Consider the following 20,042-nt stretch of genomic DNA (forward strand, 5'->3'; position numbering starts at 1 on the left):
GACAGGCTGAGAGCCATGGGACTCTTTAGCCTGGAAAAGCGCAGGCTCAGGGGTGATCTGATGGCTACCTATAGGTTTATCAGGGATGTTCCCCCAGATGCTGGTGGCCATTTGTTCACCAGAGCGCCCCAAGGGATGACGAGGTTGAACAGTCATAAACTACTGTGAGACCGTTTCAGGATGAACATAAGGAAGAATTTCTTTACTGTCTGAGCCCCCAAGGTCTGAAACAGCCTGCCATCAGAGGTGGTTCAAGCACCTACACTGAACACCTTCAAGAGCAAACTGGATGCTTATCTTGCTGGGATCCTATGACCCCAGCTGACTTCTTGCCGTTTGGGCAGGGGGCTGGACTCAATGATCTTTTGAGGTCACTTCCAGCCCTAATGTCTATGAAATCTATGAAACAGCACACCTGGGAGCAATAAACTCCAGAGTTTATTCAGGCATGCTAGTTGCTCATGTAGATGCACCCACTGAGTATATAATGTGCATGTTTACGTAAACTCCAGTACTTGTTGCACTGGAGTTTATTGCTGGTGGGCTCCGCATTTACACAGACACCCAGCATTGCAGTACATTGTGCTGGGTCAAAGCAGCCCTGGCTAGCAGGGAACCTGAAGCGTCAGCCTGCCAGCCTAGGACTGCTCCAACCTGGCTCAACATGCTGAGGGGACTGGCTGAGGCTGCTCCATTGTAGGAGCTAGCCAGCAGGCAGCCACTGCATTGAAGCACCCTCATGCCTAGCCAGCTGACAGGGGCTGGGCTATGATGTCAGCATCTGCATTTGTGCTGCTGTGGAATAAAATCATCCGTAGCCAGATAGGACTTGTATTTACAAGTATTAGCCTGCTGTGGAGTTAATTAGTTTTTTGCAGCCTAACAGGGCTGCACATGTAGATGGGAAACATTTACTGTGGAACTAATTAGTTTACTCCACAGCAAACATCTTATGTAGATTTGCCCACTGAGTCTGAATCTGCATTTCTTGTGGACTCAAAACACTCACTTTGTAAACATATAAAACAACAGACCTAATTTTGATGTCATGCTCTGTTGTTTTAATTAACTACAATAAAATGACTGCCAATGTATACTGCAGTTTATTTTAAACTCTACCAGAAAAACTAGGATGAAATATTCCTGAAGTAATCTGAATGCTCTTTTAAAGTACTTAGCACAAAATCCTTTAAAATCTTTTCCTCAAATTTCAGTGAACATAGAAAAAATGACCACTGAATAGGTATTAATGTTCCTTTTTCTGTAAAAAAACAAATGCATCGAAGTGCTTAGAAATACATGCTAAAGTACCTACATACATTTTAAGAAAGTCATTATCACTTCTTATACCCAATACTATATTAATCTAAGGCTATAAAGCCCTATTTGAAATACAGTTCTAACATAAATTGCCCATGGCAAAATGCAAAGTGCCATTAGTTAACAAAACCATATAACAGCACATTTTATATTCTAAATCTGACATTGGTAATGGCACCTATATATATCGTAATGTTCTACTTACACTCTATAATGAATCCCCAAACTGTTTCAAATGACAGTTTATATGCCAAGTGCACGCTCACTGTACTGAAAACCTGTAATTGAGTTAGGACAAGACAATGGAGACTTGGCAAAAACAAGTAATGGCTATGATGTATTATTCACTGGCAGCTCTTCCTAAAACATGGCACAGGAGAGTCCTACATATCTAGAAACTAAAATAAGGCCTTAGTAAAGTAAGTGTCTTAGTACAATATAATGTAAAATATATCAAAATCAGATAAAAAAATTAGGAGTCTCAAATCTGACCCTAATGCACATGTAGATGCACCCACTGATTATATAAAATTGGGCATGTCTACATAAACTATGGTATTTATTGCACTGGAGTTTATTGCTGACATAATAGGTCAGACTTGAGTGTGGGGCTGCTATCTTTCTAAGTGGCTGAGTGTAGGCTTGCCCTAGTGCCATAAAGAAGGAGTTCTAGCAGGCACCTGCTTCTGTAGCTTTGCAGTTAAGACAATCAAGGAGTCCTGGTTTCTAGTCCCTGCTCTTAGACAAAGTTTGTGTTTTATTCAGACTGTAAAATGCAGAAAGAATCCTGACAGTGAAACCTGAGACTCTCTCCCCTTAGGTGAATGACTTAACCGCTAGACTACAGAGTTATTTTCCCTCTTGCTCTTTCCTTGCCTCCATGAAATCTTGAATTCCTTTTATGTGTGGTGACTTCGCTGCAACAAGAGGGGCTGAGACTACCCAAAAAGAATCTATGTTATAAGAACTTTGAAGTTTCAAATCTAAGCAAAGATAGAAAATGCCAGTTACCTGTGCAATCTTAACTCAGCCACTTTGCATATATGTATTATGATAGTCTTAGATTATGTCCCATACTATATTTTTTCCCATGGGAGTTCTGCCCTATGCAGTTACTATTTATCTATTGAGTGTTTATTTATACCCCAAACAGTGAATGTGTGGCTGGAGCTTCATTTGGTGAATCATGTACTGAATACAAACTAATGAATTTCTTCATGAGCATCTATAAAGTACAAATCTACCCTGCTTTCTGACCACAGTCACTGAATGTTCAAAAAACATACATATGTTTATCTTCATAGACCCACTGTGAAACTTGGGGGTGGTGGTATTATTTCAACTAAGCTCTGGCGAACTGAGGCAAAGAGGTCAAGATCTCCAAAAACAAATCAGGCCTCATAGACATGTCAACTGAAGCCTAAGAGTTTAATTCAAGAATTATCCACTGTCCCTGGAGAAAAGCAAAGGATGCATTCAAATAGGGACTGTGAATAACTTTATCATGATTGCCTACTTATACAACCTCATCATTGCAATATTTGAGTGAGTGCCTCATACTCCTCCTTGCATTTGTTTCAGTAAAGCCACTGTGAGGGAGGAAAGTACCACTATCCCCGTTTTACTGCTGGGTTGCTGGTGAAGTAGAAAATTGAATAGATGTCATGTCCCAACATAGTGCTCTAACCACCAGAATATCCTCCCTCTATTCCCTTAAAGTTCTTTGAAATATTTTATTTCCCCAGTACTTGATAATTATGTTTATGTGCTGCTTTGTAGGTGAATTCTAGTAGCATATTAATTTTGACCTGGAGCAAAATACCCTTACTTGTACAAAGAGTCCCACTGAGGTCACACTGGGTATTAAGCCTCTGAGAGCAGCTGGAATCTCACATGACTTGCTTGTGCTGCTTTTCTCCTACACATTTTTTATCTACAAAGCTCCACCTACACCCTTCAATTCATTTACACATTAAGCACAATTAACTCCTTTGATTCATGTCAGGATGAGGCTCAATGTAAAATAAAGAATAAGACTTTGGAAGTTAAAATAACAGAGAAGATTGTGTATAGGAGGTGGGCATCTTGAGCACCTTCACGGTAGATTATTAATATCACAAAATTCCATTGTCATGACAGACATTTGGATTTTCAATCTGATTATTTATGGCAATCGGTACTGTACATATAAGACACTCTACAGCTTTTGCCACATATAAAAGATATATGGATCAACTAGAAACTGCAGACATAAACAACGTTTTAGAAAAAGAAAAGTTAGTATGAATTATACAAGCAGAGTCAAAAAGTATATGTACTTCAGGACTTAGCAATATAGGTAGTATACTTAATTCACACGTATATTAATACAACCTAAATAAATACCTTTCAATAGTAGCCTACTGAGTCAAGTTTGACACGGTACTCATTCCCTCATACCAAAAATTATTTTTGCAATATGCTATTATTTAAAAAAAATAAATTCAATTATTGCATCAGTAGAAAAGAAGTTGAGTTTTTTTTTTTACCTGTTTTCATTCCTTGACTTCAGTGCACAGTTTATTTTTATTTCTTTTCATTTCTGTATGTAACTGTGAGTGGGTCAACAACAGATGGCTTGCAGGATTAGTTTACCAAAGTGGTACAACACTAGTTTAATTTTTCATATGTACTGAAAATGTATAATAGTATGCATTACATGAGGTCACTTACAAAAATGTCCTCTCAAACTTTTTTTTTTTAGGAAGGTGATACCAAACACACGATTGCATGATTGTAAGGGAACATAATTTCAAAGGATACATGTTTATCCAAGAATCTGCAATCATCTGGTACACCGTCCTCCGCTATTTCTTTTTTCCCTCCAAATAGGCTTGTCAGGCACATGACCTATCATACTGTACTCAGTTCTCAATATTTCTTTGAACAAATAGAACTAAAGTATAGGGCTTATTCGGAAGTAAATGATTATTTGGAACGCAGGTCTTGAAGGAGGTTGTCTGGGTCTAGTTCTATTGTAAACCTTTCCCTTTCCTAAACTGATTAGAAAAATTGAACAATGCAGAATACTACATAGGGTACATTCTCTTAGATGTTCATGCTTACATCTGCATCAGGGTCCTGTTGAACTGAAAGTTGGGATAGATTCTGCTACTTATTCATATATTATTTGATTTCATTTGGACTTAAAGTGGCAGAATAAAGCCCATGATTCTTTACATGCTTCATCAACCATGCATTTTTCTATCAGGGGCCTGTAGCACCAAAAACAGACTTCCACAACCAGTGTTTCCTCACAGCAAGAAAGCTGAATTCCCTAAGAAAACGTTGCCAAAGCTCCAAATTAACATATGCCTCTCTGGTAGCATCCTTTTCTCTCCATATTGCTTCCCTCCTAAAGCACAGCTAATTTTGCTTGTGTAGTCGCATGCAATTTGAACCCCTCTGCAGGTCAGAAGGGGAATTCCAGCCTGACTTGTTTAAAACATTCTTAACGCATTAATCAATTGGATGATGCACAAATAAACAAGTACATGGTCACATTGCACCAGATTCTTCCACTCTTACTCATGTATAACTGGGCTCAATTTCAGGAGCCATTCCACCAGGTAGCGTGGAACTATTCAGAAACCAAGTTGCCACTTAAAGTACATCTATGAAGTAGCAGTTTAACTATACAATGCTTCTTAACTCCACTGATGAGGTCATGTTGGCTTAAAACTGGTATAAGCCATAGGCCTGTGCGAAGCAGCTAGTATTAGCTTTGGATTTGGAGGACAGTGATTTAATTTGGTGATTTAAATCACTGTCCTGAGTTGATTTGGCCAAATCTGCTTCAGAGATTTGATTGCTGCCGAATCTCCGAATCACTCAGGCCCATCCCTTTAAGGCTTTGACCCTTTAAGAGAAAAAAAAAAAAAAGCAAAACCCCAAACCCCCAGACTCAGTGGTTCCTGCCTGGCGAGGGCCAATCCCCGCTGCCCCATGCCACATGGGGGCACGTCCATGAGCTCCCTGAAGCCCTGAGGCTTTTTGGGTTTGTTTTTTTTTTTTTCCTTAAAGGGCTGGACCTGGGGTAGGTGGGGCAGCCATGGGGGGTGGTACTGGGAGAGTGGGAGGGTCAGGGAGCTCATGTAGAGCCCCCCACACAGCATGGGACAATGCTGGGCAGTGAGGATTGTCCCCCTGCCTGGCAGCACCCAGTGAGTGGGCTTTTTTTATTTTTTTGTTTTAAACGCACCAGGAGCTGGCGGCAGGGCAGCAATGTGGGGCTGAGACCTGGCTGGAATACCCCCATAGTCCCCTCCCCCCTCCTCCAGCCCTGCCTCCTACTTACCAGCTCTGAGACCAGCTCCAGCTCCCTGTTGCAGCAGACAGGGACTGCCCAAATCAAAGCTCTCCGAATTGATTTGGAGAGCTGACTCAATTCAGACCTTTTTAGTGGTCCCCCGATTCAATTCAGATTTGGTGATTAGGCCACCAAATTGGGCCGAATCTCCTCACCACCTGAAGCTTCACACAGCCCTAGTAAGCAAGTATAATTAAGTAGGTTAGCACTGTTTGATTTCTTATTAAGATACTGGTGTAAATCAGATTACAATTAGGTTTGAATTCTTCCTCTCTCTCATTACAACCATGCATACAGACAGTATGACAGGGTAAGAGGTTTTATTATTTCACCCTATCCATTTTGGCATAAGTAAATGATGTACATCTTCACGAAAAATACTTTGCAAGTCACATGCCATCACAGCAAGAATATGTGGGTTTGCCATCATATTTTACATCTCCCTGTGTGTAGAACTGAGTTTTATGGATAAGATCTTTTGGTATTCAAACTTCCAAAAAAGAGATGAGAAATGGGACATTTTTCAAAAAGTGATACGAAGGCTGCAAAACTTGTCTAATAACAAAAGATTAAAGAAGCTCAGCCTAGTTAGTCCAAGAGTAGTTTAATGAATTGATCATTCTACAAGTACCTATATGGGGAAGATATTTTTGATGGCAAATGACTCTAGCAGAGAGCGAGCAGAGAAGGAAGCAGAACAAGGCATGGTGGTTGGGGGCAAATTAAAATTCAGTCTCAAAATAAGTCACAAGGTGCCAGAAAGTGACGAACTATTAGAGCAATTTAAGGAATCGTGCTACATCATTTAAAGTTTTAAAATAAAGTCAGCAAGTTCCTGTTTTGATATTGCAGAAATTATGGGATTGATTCAGAAGTGTGTGGGCAAGTTTCTTTGACCCCTCTTATAAAAGGAGAGCATACTCTTATGGAGTCTATGATGATGGTATTTGTTGACAGAAATAGGTTTGCCACTGATTTCAGCAGGGCCAAGATTTCACTCCTACTTTTAAAAGTATCAATAGGTAAAAGCAATCTCTTGTATCAATATCCAAGAGCAATAAACCTGTACAACATTACAAAGCCCTGAAGCCTAGGTTTCAATTGCTGTTTGTAGTCTGTGTTTATAAAATAGCGAGTGTAAAAACCTTGCATTAGTTCAAGACTGATTATAGCGAGGGAAATTAAATCCTTGGCTTTAGTCTATCCTAAATGTAAGGTTTAAATATTTTGGAAATAACTATTTTTTGTTTAAAGTTTCTGATTTCTTTTTTAAGTCTTTAGAAAAGTAGGATATTAGGTTCAGCTAACCTAGATGGGTGAATCAGCAGAATGCAAGTGAGAAAGTTAAAATATTTGAACTGCAGCACTGCATAGCAATGCATGCTCTTACTCCAATCCATTAACAGAACTCAGCACCATGCAGCGTCAAATCCTACAAGTGGTTCTGTGTCTGCAGTGCATACCACATGTTTGCAGAAATAAAAGCATTTATTCTACAGACAGGTTATGTAGAAGAGGGATTATATAATGCAGCAGTTTTAATTAATATGAATTTAGGATTAGGTCATTAGGATGTGCACCAACAGGCGAGTCTACATGTTCATTAACGCACCATAATTTTGGCGCATTAAGTAATGACAGATACTAATTTAATGTGCCATAATTGGTGCTACAGCAGGACAGATTAATGTTTTTTCTTTTTGTGATGCTACTGAAAGTTAGACTAAATCTGCTGTGCATTAGCGAGCACTTTGCCTGCCACACTAACACACAGTAGAATGTTTTCTGCGCATTGTCTCAGACATGTCCACTATGTATTTGTCTTATTACACTATTAAAAAAGGACAAATCTAAACTTGAAACAACCTAGTTTTATACAATACTGTACTTTTGCCTTGACTGAGTGAAGGTCACGGCAATTTTTTCTTCTAATCAATTTTAGAAACTGTTCTTTTTTTAAATCCCATTATGTGCAATATTATATAGCTCAGTGGTCTCCAACCTTTATGGGTAGGAGATCACTTTTTGAATTAAAAAGCAAACCAAGATCTACCCTGTGCTACCACCCCCACCCCACAGGTCAATCTGTGGGGGGGAGGGGGGGGCAGATCAAGGCAGAGAGAGAAAAAATTATTTGGGTGCCCCCCTCCAGCAGGTAAGTCTGTGGGGGAAGGGGCAGAGCAAATTGAAGCCCTAGCAGTGAGGGAGAGAGCGGGGCACAGGCAGGAGCATGCCTCCCAGGCCTCGCACCCCTTGCTACTGCATGTGCCCCACTCCCTCCCTCACCCCCCAGGCCTCTGCTTGTCCCCCACCCTCCAGCTCCTGCCTGTGCCCTGCTCCCACCCTCACTGCTGGGGCCTTGATCTGCCTTTCCTCCACAGCACTGAGGGAGGGAGTGGGGCAGGGGCAGGCGCTGCAGAGCCAAGGCAGGAGTGGGACAGAGCTGTGAGTGGCTTATGCGGGAAGTGGGGGCTTGCAGCCTGGGAAGGCACATGGAACAGGGCAGGGCCAGCTATGGCCAAGGCAGTGCCAGGCTCTTCCCGGCATGGCTTTTTGACCATGCAGCAGCGCTGGCAGTGGGGCTACAGACACCCAAAAAATTCACTGTATGACCCCCACCACCACCTCCCAGCCTGGCCCGAGAGCCGTGCAGCCATACAGCCACGATAGAAGGAGCCTGTCACCACTGTGCCCCGCATACAGATCTGAGGGCATGCGCCCCACTATGCCCTCCAGGGCTGCGTGCTCCTCTCCCTACACAAGCTGCTCATGGCTCTGTCCTGCACCTGCCCTGGCTGTGCAGGGCCTGCCCCTGCTTCAACCCCCGCCTCCCCTCCCCCAGCGCTGCAGTCACACTGCTACCCACCCCTGCTGCAGCCGCCTGAAGCCTGCAGCCAGGCTGCCTTGCAGCCCTACCACTACCCTGCATGTGAGGGGGGCTAAGCCCTAACAGCCCCCCACTTTTGCCACCTGTGCCCCCTACCACCAGGTGAGTGGGACCCCAGCAGGGCCGGAGGAGGGTCAGAGCCCGGAAAGCTCATCCAGGTATGTGGGGGAGGGCTCTTGCCACTGCACACACTCCAGCAGAAGCCCAGGGGGCACATGTTCCTCTGACCTGTGCACGTGGCTCGGGGTGCAAAAGCCCGACACGCAGCAGCAGCCACCTCTGCCCCGCACACAGATCCAGAGGGCACATGGCCCCTGGGCCTCCACCAGGCTGCGTGCAGCACAGGAGCACCCCCGCATACCTGGGCTCTGACCCCCCCCACCCCGGCCAAGCCAAGGCCTCACTCACCACTGCCCCATTCCTTCCCTTACTGCAGAGAGTGGAGGGGGTTTGCCCCACTCATGCGGCCCAGCTCCGGTGGCAGGGAGCACGGATCAGCCTAGCCACGTGTCTTGCTGCCGTCCCACCCTGGCCGCTTCGCATGTGCCTCTTGCCGCTCCCAATTGCAGAGCCTCTGACAGTCAGTCTGGGGGGACAGAGCTTTTCCTCCCAAACCCTAGAGCAATTTTTAAGTTCTAAACATTGAAAAAGCAGTCTACCTTTATTAGCTATCAACCTGTAAACCTGCCTCATAAAAAAAAAGAAAAGAAAAGAAATTAGTCTTCCTTTTCGGATTACAGACATGCATCAAAAAGGTTAGGTAGGAAAGACATTCATACATCTCTCCCCAAAAGGCACAATGACCTCAAAATGTATTGGAAAAGGTATAAAACTAGCTTCTTTCAACCAAATCTTGCTTGTGGAGCTGTATTCATTCAGACAGCACAAAACTTAGGCAGAGTGTATATTTTACATTAAAAAACTTTGTGGGAACAGAAAAGTAACTTTGAAAACTAAACCAATGTGCTTCAGAAGCAAAAATACCATAGTTTACTGCTTTATGGTGGTAGCCCCAGACATTTACTTGTTAGCCTTGTTATAACCACCTGAATGAAAAAGGTTACTGTAAAACATGATGTTCAATGGTTCAGTGGTTAATCGATTTATAATATTTATTGTACATGTTACAGTTGGCACTTACATCTTTGAAGACTAGGTACTGCAGCATTAAATTCTATTAGAAGCACTACACAGCCTTTTCCCTACCATATACTCAGCAGCAATTACAAGGATTGCTTCTTCTCTTTTGGGTTCAGTAATTACATATTTGTTTTCATGTAATGTCTCTTTAGTATAGCCTGAGAGAAATCAACCATTTACGGGATGGTCTTGCCGTGTATTTCACATTCTGTTTTAAAAAGGAAAAAAAAAAAAAAAAAAAAGTCAATTGGAGTTAAATAAGACAAGGTTCACACAGTGTAATTATGAATATAATAAACAAGTCAAGATGTATTAAGACAACTTGCTTGTTACTTTCCACAAAAATAAAAAGTGATTCCATAATCTGTTATGGCAAGTATGTCTGAATAAATATGAAAAAGATCACTGTGAAAATGTCTTTAAAAATATACAGTAGACAGAACAATTACAATAAAGCTTCATCCCATCATGATTCATTTTTCCCTTATAAGTAATAAGACTAACAAAATCAACTAAAAGAAAGTAATTATAAACACCCAGTTAAGTCAAGATGTACAAGCCAACCAGCTGGCTCTACAGGGGAGAGGTGGCATCCAAGCTATTACAACTACAGTAAATGGCACTTCTTAATCAAGTTTGGCTTTGCTAGGTATTGTTCAGCTTGATTTTTTCCAGCTTATAAACTTGCACTTCCCTTTCTATTCTTGGGAATAATTAAGAAAAAGTCTCTTTTTTTGGCCATAAGAGTTTGTAACATTATTTAACTTCTGTCTTGAAGAGCTGCTCAGGATTTGCTCTGTAGACTGTACTCTGGATGTTTCTGCTACCGAGACATGGTATAAGTTTGGTAAACGGATGTCGTATCGAAATCCTTTTCCTATGTGCACTCTGTCATTCAAGGCATATAGTTTATCAGCAATGTCACTCCCAATTAAAACTGAAAAGAGACGTGAGATGAAACGATGTTTAGCAAAGAGCAAATACAGTTTCTTTCTCCTCCAGGCCACATATCGACAGTCAGTCTCTGCTGTAAGTGTTACCTGTAAAACAGAAGATTAAAAATAGCTAAATTCTGGGGCAATGATCTCAACTATAAAACTGCAGTAAAGGCTTGGTCCTGTTGCTCTTAATTAAGTGAAACACTTGGGAGTTTCCTTTGGATATTCACAAAAGTCCAGCACCAGTAGGCCTTTCTCTGTTGATCAGAACATTCCAATTAGAATGCTCCAGCATTAATCACGTCTGCTTTGACACACTCTAATTACAATGCACTGGAGCATGTGTAAGAGTGCCCCAAGATTTTGCAATTATACTATAAAACTAAATAAAAAGAACATACCAACAGAACATGCAACCGGTTCATGAACAAGGACATTCCTCCCAACCATACTCAAATGCTAGATATAATACAAAGAGACAGCCTTAATGACTAACAATGCACCAGTTTTCAGAAGTACAGTCCCCACACTACCCTTCCCTCCCCACCCACCCTGAAGTTTTACCTGGAAAATACCTTCTTCTGTGGGTCTTAGTGAATCCCATTCAGGAGAATCCAAAAATTGAAGGGGGAAAATGTAATGCAGAAATTCTCCATCAACTGTCACTCTGATCCTACCAAAATATAGTGGACGTTAATAGTGTATCTACAGCAGTAAAGAGTGCAATAGTGGCTTAGTTGTAATATTAAACAGCAGTCAGATGTGAGTATCATCGATATAGAGGTTTGAGATACTCTGGTTTGTTTCATTACTCAACTATTTGGTTTGTTTCAGTAAGTTTGTCTTAACAGGATCACACAGGATGAATATGCACACAAAACCAAGCCAGAACAGTTCAAATCCTATAATCCTTATTCCACAGGAGCTGGCTTATGGAGATACTGAATAAATGCTCTAGTGTCCTGAAGTGGCTAGTATGCTTAGAGGAAACATCATTTGCCCTCTTTTTAGAGCTGTAGAATCCCTTTCAGGGTTTAATGGGTCTACATTTTAGAGGGGGTAAGGCAGAGACATGGCAGGGGCAGGAATGGAAGCACTGTGGCAAACACTATTCATGTAAAATGTATAGCTCATGTCATGCTGTACAGGTATTCCTCACTTAATGTCATCCCGGTTAACACTGTTTCATTATTACATCACAGATCTATTGGAGAACACTCACTTAAAGTCACACAATGTTCGGTTATAACATTGTTTGGCCAGTGCCTGCTAGTAAGTAACTACTGTGATGTAATTGGATTCACTTAACATCATTTTGCTTAAAGTCACACTTTTCAAGAATATAACTATGACATTAAGTGAGGAGTAACCGTACCAGGAGCCCTACAAGGGCTGTAGTTTGAGAACAGGAAATAGCATGGAAACATATGGCTTCTACATAAGTTACCAAAAGTTTGTAAATGTCCTTCGACTATGAAAATTTCCCTTTTTGTTTCCTTACACGTACAGCTTTTTAGAGGGCTATATGGGAAGGAAGCATCTCATGAAGGGGCGTAACCTGAACTTCCCGTGTGAAAGGATAGGTACATTTCCTTGAGCATAGCTACCATGGCAAGGACTGATTTGCTCAGCTGACGTAAAAGGGAGATTGTTTCTTGTGTCCTTCCCACTCCAATGCATCCTTGAGGCAGCCAGATGGTCTACAGTATGGCGATACTACATTAAAAATGATTTTAGCATTGGCCAGAATGCATGGGATATCACTTAACCTAATACATAAAGCACAGTTTATACTAATAGAATAAGTAAGTAGGAAAAGGCCTCAAGCATTAACAGGACAAGAGGTGGGTAATATACATTATATTGCACACACATAGATGTATACAATTGCACACACTTATCTGAAAAAAAACTTTTAAAAGAAAAGATGGAAGAAGTATAATATGATGGTTTGAAAAAAAATTAATAATCTTGATCTTTAAGCTATTACAGTTTTTGGGCTCAGTGTTGTTATGCTGGAGAGTTCCTGGATAAACTGAAATATTAGGTGTCAGCATATTTAAGCTATTATAGCTGTATGTTGCTTGTTCATATTTAATAAATGCAGTCATTTTAAAATATTATGAAGGACAAAAATATTCCCCAAGATGGAAATTGATACAAACCTTCCTGATACAAGCAAAGAGAGTTTATCAATAGGTGTTTTGCCTTGCATGGCATAACAATGCTCCTTCTCCAGTGTAACCACCTCTGAATTGCAACACAGGACAATCTTCCTATAAATTCTTAAGGAGATTCCCAGAGGCTGAAAAAGGGCACTGTAGAGTTCCTGGAATTCTTTTTCAAAGGAAACACTCCGAACTTGATAGGTAACATAAATAAACTGTATGAAGCAGATCACAAACAGTATAAAGTTCCAGGAGAATATATCAGCAGCACACACATCCAACCAAGCCCAGACAGAAGAGCAGAGAAAACCCAATCCAAGTAAACTGTAGACATATAGTAGCCCAAAGAATCCACTTCCGCCCATGAAGCCAACAACAAACAGAATACTAGCTAGGTGGTAGATCGATCCTTCTGCCTCTTGCTTCCAGTTCACACAAGTAGGATGTGCATAGATCAAGCTTTCCCAAAAACTTGTATTTTCTCCCATGGTTGAGTTAATCAATTGATTAGTCCAAGTTTTCTCCAGCTTCCAATTCTTTCTTTATATAAAAATGGGTAGGAGGGTCCATTGTTTTTCCATCCCTGTAGCCACTGTTAAACTGATCACCATAACACCAAGCTCTCCTTTACTAAGGTGGCAACATTAAGTCTTTCAGCATTTAGGAAGTTGGCACGCTCAGAAATCCACAATGTTTCTCATTGGCTCAGGTGTCTTCCTGATTTTGGTTGGATCCATAACTTGATCTAATCTGTCCCGGGGAAGAAAACAGAGGACTAGTGATACAATCATTTTCACTAGGAAGCCAAATAAGCTTTGATGGTCATTTCTGGCCCTTAAATATCTTTTATAATCATCTTGTCTAGCCTTCAGTAGAAAGCAGTTCAAATATGCCTCTGACCTGCTTTAGCACAGCAGTCAACCTCTGTCCTGTGGAGCTGCATCATTTGGGCTGCGGGACTCCCCATACATCTGGAACTTTGGTAGGGCAGGAACAGCAGCAGTGGTAGTTGCCGTTTCCCTGCTGTCAAATTTCTGGACCCACAGGAAGCCCCACGACCCAGATAATGTGGCCCAGCACAGGGCCAGATCAGGTTCACAAACCAACCTGTGTGTGGGGCCTGGGATCTGGCCAGCAAGGCTGAAAGACAGGGCACCACTGCTCTAACATCAAGTGCATACTTTTTGGTTGAGTTATAGCATACCTTTGAAAGTTCATCCAAAAATCTACATTTAAAAACCCTAGCTAGTACAGAAATGAAACAAATTTCTAGATAAACGTTATAATGGTTAATTAAGCCTCACTTTAACTGGAAGATGCTTCTAACTGAACTTTTTCTTTAAAGCATATTTCTTAACAATATGCTGTCAGGCATTCAATAATAATCCTTTTGAGGTACTGAAGAACTGGCATGAAAGATGAGATCAGATCAATTTAATGAATTACTCAATGTAATGAGATTACAAAGAAATGTAAGGCCTAGCTAATCATATGCTAGTACAAAACCAACTTTTTATATTCAAGTTTATTCGTTTTTTAAAAATAATGCAGTATGCATAAAAAGATTAATTAAAAAGGGACAAAATTCTATACTATAAGTTTCACACAAAAAGAAATTACTCAGACATGAGGAAATAGCAAACATTTTTTATTAACTTAAATATTCTATTACATGGGGGTGAAATCAGATTCTTGCTCCCAAGTGAGTTCTAGTCATCTAGGTACCTACATCTCCTCCAAGGGCTGTAGTACTGAAGATACACTGGAGCATTTACAAATAAAAGAATAGTAGGGGTGCACTGATGGAGATTTTTTGGGATCAATACCAAGGGCCAATTTTTAATAAGACATGTCATCTGATAGCAATCTGATTGTTGATATACAGCCTGCCAGCTTGGAGAGCAGGGTCTGGCTGCTAAGTCTGTTGGGTGGGGGAAGGTGGGGCAGACCAAAGCCCCTGTGGTGAGGGAGGGAGTGAGGCTGGCACTGGGTCAGGGGCAGGCACTGCCCAGCCAGGGCAGGGTAGGGCATGGGATGGAGATGTGGCTCCTCTGGAGCTGGGGGTGGGGAGGGAAGTGCAGGGAGGCAGCTCCCACTGCTGCATGCACCCCAGGAGGGGTGGCAGATCTGTGCCAGGTGGGGCATATCTGTGTGCTGGGCAACAGCAGGCTGCTGCTGGAGCTGGGGGAAGCACTGGGCTCTTCCTGGTTGGGGTGGGGGCTGGGCCAGTCTGGGCTCAGGGTGGGTGGCAGCAGTGCTGCAATGGGAAGCTATGGTGAATTTTTGGGTGGCTATAGCTCCCCCTCCCAGCATGACTGCCACCCACCCTGTGCACAGCCCCCAGCACACTCCCCCTACCCCCCCATGCCCTCCTGGGGTGCATGCAGCAGTGGGAGCCACTCCCCAGCCGTGCCCCCCCATATCCTCCAGGCAAGCTGCTCATGGCTCCATCGCACGCCATGTCCCAGCTGGGCAGCTCCTGCCCCAGGCCCCCTCCCCAACAGATTTACCAGCCAGATGCTGCTCTCCATGCTGCCGGGCTGAGTTCTTGGACACCTGCGTGCTACACTGCGGCTGTGCATGGATGTGGCATTTATTTGCGACATTATTGGCGACATCAGCCAAAAAAAGCCAATTGCCAATAACATCAACTTTCCTTTTGGTGGTGCCCATACGATATGGACCTATGTCACCTCTAAAGAGCAGCACTCTCTTTCCCTCCTTCCTAATTTGTAGAAGGAATAGCTTGATTAATGTATATTGGGGGGTTGTTTAGTTTTGCATATGTGGATGTGGGGACATTGTATGTGCATGAGAGAGTATTGAGAAAGAAAATGTACTGAGTAAATAGCTGAAATGGAAAGATAAGGTGGCTCAGGATAGGCCCAGCTCCTGTGAAAAAGGTCTCCTTCTTTCATGAACTTTCCCCTTTGACAGTTGCATTGTTTTAATTGAACATAGGTACCCTCAGCAGTCACAGATCCAGAGGGAGAAGCAGGATCTTGGACAGACAAGGACAAACCATGATGGGCTCAGCAGATCAAAACAAAGACCCTGTGGAGCCTTCAGCACAAAGCATCCCAATTCATATTGTGTTATTGCATCTTGTGTAGATACACCCGGCAAGTATTACTAATATTATCCATTATGTATATATCCTTTCACCATGCAGTCTCCCCTAGTTTTTTACATATACATATGTAGTTTTCTGTACAGTTTTTGTCTTCAGAAATATTAGAGTGCTTTCTTTCCCCTGGGAGACGTCCAGTAGGGTATATTTCATAACTGTAACATAATAGAGAAATTTGATTCTTAAAGTCCAGTTGAGAATGGATACTGTAAGTTGCTTTAATCATACATAGTATCTGCTATCAATTAAAATGTGCTTGCGACTCCTATTACTAAATATCAGTCCATCAGAAAAAAAAAAAAAGATACCGTTTGGCTTGTATTTAAACCTTGTCAAATCACAAAAGTACTTTCTTTCACTTAAAGTTTCTAAGTAGAGGACCTATTGATTAGCACGCCCTCCCCGTTAATGGTGTAGATTGAACTAGAGCTGATGGAAATGGTATTTGAAGCAATGTTGATGGGCAGAAAAATGACTGTGTGGCCTGCTTTTCATGGTAGAGTTAAATCCCAACATACTGCCAGAGGTAAACGCTGTCACTGTCAGAATTAACATTATGCAAGAAATGTACGTGCAGCCAGATGACCTCATCCTAAGCCCATTGAGGGCAATGGCTGAAGACTCTCACTGTCTTCAGTGGGCTACAGTGAAGGAAGCAAGAGCAGGGTAAGAGACGGTGGAGCCTCCAGCTATATCTAAGGTCTTTTGTTCTTCCTACGAGGTGGAAAACAGTTTCTTATATCTCACATCTGCTTGTACAATACAGAGGCTGGGCCAGATCCAAGCCATTTTTGTGAATGCCTCCACTTAGGTACTGTAACACCTAAGGAGTTTCTTTGCCTAAGGAGTGTGATCTGAATTGACAGTGCTTGGCACTTGGTGGCCTGAGGTACTGAGGGCTGAACTGGAAGTATCCATAGCAAACTAGTAAGAAGCATTAGGCATAGAAGGCATAGAACTAGTAAGAAGCATTAGGCACCTAACCTCACTTTTGACTCAGACCCATACAATGGACTCCTCTGCCACCTCAAGCATTCAGAGTGCCTACGGCGGCGGTGCACTGATAGTAGCACCAAGTTCTGTGCAAAGTGCAGCAATTTTTCCTTTGAAACATATACCCTGACAGTAGCACTGACACTACTGCCACTGGCCATGTTCAAGAATGGTTGAGCATTAACATAGTTTCTATTGCATTCAATGGTATCATTGTCTATAAGGCAGGCCCTGTGACCACATAAGACATATCAAGCACCTCCCAGCTCCCAAATGGAGATTAGAGGTGCTAAGGTTTATGATCTGGATTGCTTCCGAGTACATACAGACACCTAAATTTAGTTTTCTAACAAACTTTTCAGACAAAAAATGGAGGCAGCTGATGATTTCAGCATCCTAAGGACTTGTCAACTTCATACCACCAGGCCTAGAATATCAATTTCATTCTTGTATTACACATGTAAATGGCCTCTACATACTGGAAATTTTCCCTGTTGGAAAAGTATGATCTAGTCTTTTATTAATGAATATTTTATCAAGGATGGTAAGTAGTGCTTCACACAGTCTAACATTTTTGACACAAATTAAACTGGGCACAGAGATAGTAAGCAATGAAGACACTTCTCTTGACTTTAGGAGTTCAGGTTATGGCCCCAAATCAGTTAAAGACTCCTAAAACATAGTTCAGGATGTTCCTTTTTCAGTACATGCATATCTGCACCCCTCTCTTCAGAAGTGGCCTACAATAACTGCTTTTCAAATATTAGAAGATCATGTGAAGGTAGGTTTGTACAAAACAAGACCCAAGGAACTTTAAACACCAAGTTTCAAGAGCATCTTGGAAAAAAAATAAACAACTCTCAAAAGGAACTTAAAAACTCTCTCAAAACCCAACAAAAGCCTGGAGTAATACCCTACACCAGGGGTGGGCAAAATGCAGCCCATGGGCCAGATGCAGCCTACCAGACCATTCTATCCAGCCCATGGGGCCCCTAAAAAAAATTTAGAAAGTTAATATTTATCTGCCCCTGGCTGCCTGTCAAGTGGCCCTCGATGGCTTGCTCAAACTCAGTAAGCAGCCCTCTGCCCAAAATAATTGCCCACCCCTGCACTACACTCTACTCCAGGAAAAGTTAAATGCTTCACCTTGTTTAAACACATTCAGAATTCTTTTTGTACATCTCCGTATTCCTGGGAGAGGCTACTCAATATCTAAACTGCAAGACAGCACCTGAATTTAAGAAACTATATTGGCTCTTCTCTGCATGTCTCTCTCTCTCTCGGAATGCAGTTTTTCAAAATAAGATTAGAGGCAATGTGAAGTAGAAAACAAGAATTCATCAGCATATAATTAGAAATGGAAACCATGGTCCTTAGTAAAAACAGCTGGGGAATGGGCATCTGAGAGAAAGTGAAATTATTTGACACTGAAGTGAGTAAATTCCTTGGGGCACTACATGCTTTTTCCAAGAGCCACTGAAATCAATACCGAAAATAAATTCTACTGATGTCAGAAGTACTACAGCAAAATTTATGGCCAGATCCAAAAACAGGGGTTGAAGTTAGTGGTGCCAAACATCCCAACCCAGTTTCAGACGGTGGAATTCCAGAAGTGTAGCTGGGTAGTTTTGTGGCTGAGCAGTGGTAGTGCATGGGGGGCAGCAATAGTGGCTTGGCTTGCACCTGTTGCCACTGTTGCTATTTTTGCTCTTCTTCCCCCCTCTTTCCCCTCCCCCATTATGCTACTATGGAATTCACAAACATCAAATGTGGTGTTTACATGGGGAGACTCTGATGCCTAGGGCTAGAATTTACAATATTAAGCATGTTGGGATTGGGGAGGGGAAGAAGGGAGAATGACATTGGGGAGGGGAAGAAGGGGTGCAGACAGAAGAGCAGCTGTAACTTATAACATTTTGCAGGAAGCATTCTGAGTTAATGATTCCCTGGACTAAACAGAAGTTCACTGTTGGGTCCAAACAGGAGGAGGGGTGGGAGTCCAGCTGCTGGCTGTCATCCTGCAGCCTGTCTTCCCTAGCAACAGTCCCTCCTCCCTCCCAACACCAGCACTGTTTTCAGAATGGGAGGGTGTGGAAAGAATAGGAGAAAGTTTGTTCTAGGAGTTCCTCAACTGGTGCTGGGGAGTGGGGCAGGTGGACTGAAGTGCGTTCCCCCCACCCCACTCCACCCTCAAGTGCTAGCTGAGAAAAACCCAGACTGAACTCCCTCTGTTTCCTTTTCCCACTCCCATTTTGAAAACAGCTGAGAAACTGGGAGGCAGCGCAGACACAAGTTACTGAAGACATTATGTTTTGAAACATCTTCATCTAAACCCTCATGCAATGAGGGCTCATATTTTTGTGCGATCAAACCTTTTTAAAGTGCTTTGCAGCCATGCTCTTCTCTTTGATCATGTCTGTAGAGAATTTCCAGGGGCCAGATCACCTGAAAATTGTCACTTCTGTCTGCCTCTTAAGTTAACTTTAACTTGGAGCCAGCAAACAGGACAAGCAGTTTGCAGGCAGTTTGCTGGGAGCAATAGGAAGAAGGGGAAGGGACAGAGAAGCCAGGCACCAGATCCTGCCCAGGGAAGGTAAGTGATCCCAGGCTGATTGTGCCTTTGGCTTGCTGGGCCATGTGTGCGTTTGGGAGGTGTGCTCTGAGAAGCTGGGAGCGTTGCTAGCCGAGGGACTGCTGATTGCTAAGTGATCGCTGCCTGTGCCTGACAGAAGCCCTAATGAGGGGGCGGAGCCAGTGCAGGCCCAGCAGGGTATAAAAGGAGACTCCCATAGCAACCAAGGAGCCAGTGAATGGGGCAGCAAACAGGGCAAGCAGTTCGCTGGTCTGTTTGCTCACCCACCCTTCCCCACCCCTCCCTTTGAGGAGAAAGCCTTCCAGCTTGGTGTGAGAAAGCAAGGAAAAAAGGAACCTTTTGGGGCCAAGAGCAGTAAACAGACCAGCTTCCAGGTGAGTTCGCTAGGGAAGGTGTGCTTTGAAGAAGGGCAGTAAGAGACCCAGAGAAATGGCCGAAGGACGTCACAATGCCAGAGCCAATGCCACTGCCTCTGTTTGCACCCATGAGGTTTCTGTGCAGGCAGGACCGCTCACCAAGGACGCT

The 20,042-nt window shown here is 42.6% G+C and overlaps 1 protein-coding gene across 1 annotated transcript in view; it reads right to left on the minus strand.

The window, feature by feature from the left end:
* The window catches only part of BVES (blood vessel epicardial substance), an 80,922-nt gene extending 66,290 nt beyond the window's left edge, over positions 1-14,632 (minus strand). Inside the window, exons 1-5 of the mRNA XM_019537819.1 lie at positions 12,799-14,632; positions 11,198-11,306; positions 10,583-10,735; positions 8,744-8,746; positions 8,491-8,512 (exon numbers count right to left, since the gene is read on the minus strand). Coding sequence (XP_019393364.1) covers positions 8,491-8,512; positions 8,744-8,746; positions 10,583-10,735; positions 11,198-11,306; positions 12,799-13,289 — 778 coding nt within the window. The 5' untranslated portion in view covers positions 13,290-14,632. The remainder of the gene's footprint in view (positions 1-8,490; positions 8,513-8,743; positions 8,747-10,582; positions 10,736-11,197; positions 11,307-12,798) is intronic.
* Positions 14,633-20,042: the final 5,410 nt, after the last annotated feature.

This window comes from Crocodylus porosus, unplaced genomic scaffold (assembly GCF_001723895.1).
Source record: "Crocodylus porosus isolate Cpor-Errol unplaced genomic scaffold, CroPor_comp1, whole genome shotgun sequence".
Lineage (NCBI taxonomy): Eukaryota > Metazoa > Chordata > Crocodylia > Crocodylidae > Crocodylus > Crocodylus porosus.